Source organism: Halyomorpha halys, unplaced genomic scaffold (genome assembly GCF_000696795.3).
Source record: "Halyomorpha halys isolate HHAL.00 unplaced genomic scaffold, Hhal_1.1 Scaffold672.1, whole genome shotgun sequence".
Taxonomy (NCBI): Eukaryota; Metazoa; Arthropoda; class Insecta; order Hemiptera; family Pentatomidae; genus Halyomorpha; species Halyomorpha halys.
The window spans coordinates 689611-691674 of NW_027110600.1; the positions used below are offsets into that span (position 1 = coordinate 689611).

At 37.4% G+C, this 2064-nt stretch overlaps 1 protein-coding gene across 1 annotated transcript; it reads right to left on the reverse strand.

Annotated features, from left to right (window-relative positions):
- Positions 1 to 664: 664 nt before the first annotated feature.
- LOC136796092 (uncharacterized) lies at positions 665 to 1195 on the reverse strand. The gene has a single exon (XM_067048761.1). The coding sequence runs from the start codon at positions 1193 to 1195 to the stop codon at positions 665 to 667; it is 531 nt and encodes a 176-aa protein (XP_066904862.1).
- Between the last annotated feature and the right edge of the window lie 869 nt (positions 1196 to 2064).

Genomic DNA, 2064 nt, shown 5'->3' on the forward strand with positions numbered 1-2064 from the left:
TTATCCAGTTCTTTTTTAATTTCCTGTTTGCATTGGTTAGGATAATTGTTGAAGCTGTCCATTTCGCATCCCCTTATAGGTTGTTCAGTAAGTCTTTGTGGTTTTTATTGGATGTGGTGAGAAGAAAGGGGAGTTATATTATTTGTGTACCAATGTTAGTTTTAATACTTACAGTGGAAAAGATTTTAGTTTTTATAATGAGCCCTTATTGCTGAACGTATATTGAAATACGTTAGTGTAGTTGTACGTACGCACTAAGTTTCATCCTGATTTTAAGTTTCAAAAATTTTGAAAAAAAAGAAAGAAAAATTAAGTATTATGATTATTTTTTTTCTTCAGAAATTATTATAAATATTTATTTGTATGTACATCTAATATACGAAATTATTATTTTTTTTTTAGACACGTGGCCTTATAAACCACGCGTTTAGCATTTCTTCCCAACTTTCCCCTCACATTCCCCTCCTTTCCTTTCTTCCCACCTCTTCTTCATTCTTTCAAACTGCACTCTCATTTCTTCCTCGCCCTATACTATTCCCCTTCTCACCTCTTTGGCACCCACAAGGACCTTTATCTTCCTCAATTTTTCCCTATATTCCTCTCTATTGAGGCAGTCTCGACTTGAGATTCCTAAAGTCCCCGTTTCTTTCTTCATCCACTTAATTTATCCCCGTCCCCTTATGTACCACATTTTCACAAAGATCTCCTTATTAATTTTGCTCGGGTTCATCCTGACCATATGACCGTAGAAACGCAGCCTCTTTAACCTGATGTCCGTTTCCAGGTCATCCACTTCTCTGTATAATTCTCTGATAGGCCTCAGCCTATATCCCTCCGGTAACTTTACTGATCCATAAATCCTTCTCAAGATCTTCCTCTCTGTTCCCCAAAGTTTCCTTAAGCTAGGAAGAGAAACGGTCTCCATTCCATACCATTCCATTCCATCTAGAATAACCTGTTTGACAACCGCGTCATAGTGTCTTATTTTTGCTCTTATTGACAGAGCCTTTTTACAGTATAGGCTACTGGTTTCAAAGCTGAGTCTTTCCATCTTGACCAACCTCTCCTCCATACCCTTCCTCTCGAACCCATTACTACAAATAATATCCCCTAAATACTTGAAGCTATTTGTGACCCTGATTTCCCCATGCTTTCTTTTAACTGTTTTTCCCCGAAAGTTTCGATCCGCAGTCATCAACTCCGTTTTTTCAATGATATTTGCAAGCTGACTCTTTCAGCTATTTCTTTTAGGGTGTTTAACTGATCTATAGCTTCATCCGTAGATTACGCCAGGAGGACCAGATCATCAGCATAGGCCAAACAACATACTCCGACGTTATTCTTTTTGGTCCCTAATTTTGCCCCTATTTTTGGCCCAAACTCCTTCATTTGTTTATCCAGCGCTAAATTGAACAGTACTGGGGACAGAAAATCCCCCCTGCTTGAGCCCCGTCCTGACCAGAAAGGGCCCGCTGATGACTCCTTGGAAATTCGAACTTCGAGGTCGTGTTGGTAAGCGTTTGCTCAACCAACCTCCTTCTTTCTGTCCACTCCATATTTTTCCAGAATCCCCAATGAAGCCCTCCTATCCACAGAATCGTAGGCCTTTTTAATGTTCACAAAGGAGATGTAAAGATTCTTGTTAGCCCGGGAGTTGTAATTATTTATTAGCAGTTATTATTTATAACAGAATTTGTTCCTGACGTGAATATATATGTATATGTATATGTGTGCTTTATATATTATAAAAGTATACTTTAGTAGCATTTCTTTAAAATAAGATTTTTTTTTCATAACTTCATTATGAGAAAAAGATACTAAGATACTTTCCGAAATTTTTTTGTTTTTAGCCTAAGTATATGTTTGGTTTTGCAGTAGAGTGTTCATAAAGAAAATAAGACTTCTTTTATTTTGGACATGGGACATCTCTCATAATTTATCTAGGACGGAGATATCTGTATTTCTGGGAAAGTAAAAATAACACTGTACCTTGAAAGCCACGATCGAATTTCGTTAAGTTTCCAACAGAGCAATTAGAACAGATGTTTCCCTCCGAAGGAGAGT

Bases quoted from the DNA above. Each gene is read 5' to 3' on its own strand.
- LOC136796092 (XM_067048761.1), bottom strand. From the start codon at position 1,195: ATGACTGCGGATCGAAACTTTCGGGGAAAAACAGTTAAAAGAAAGCAT.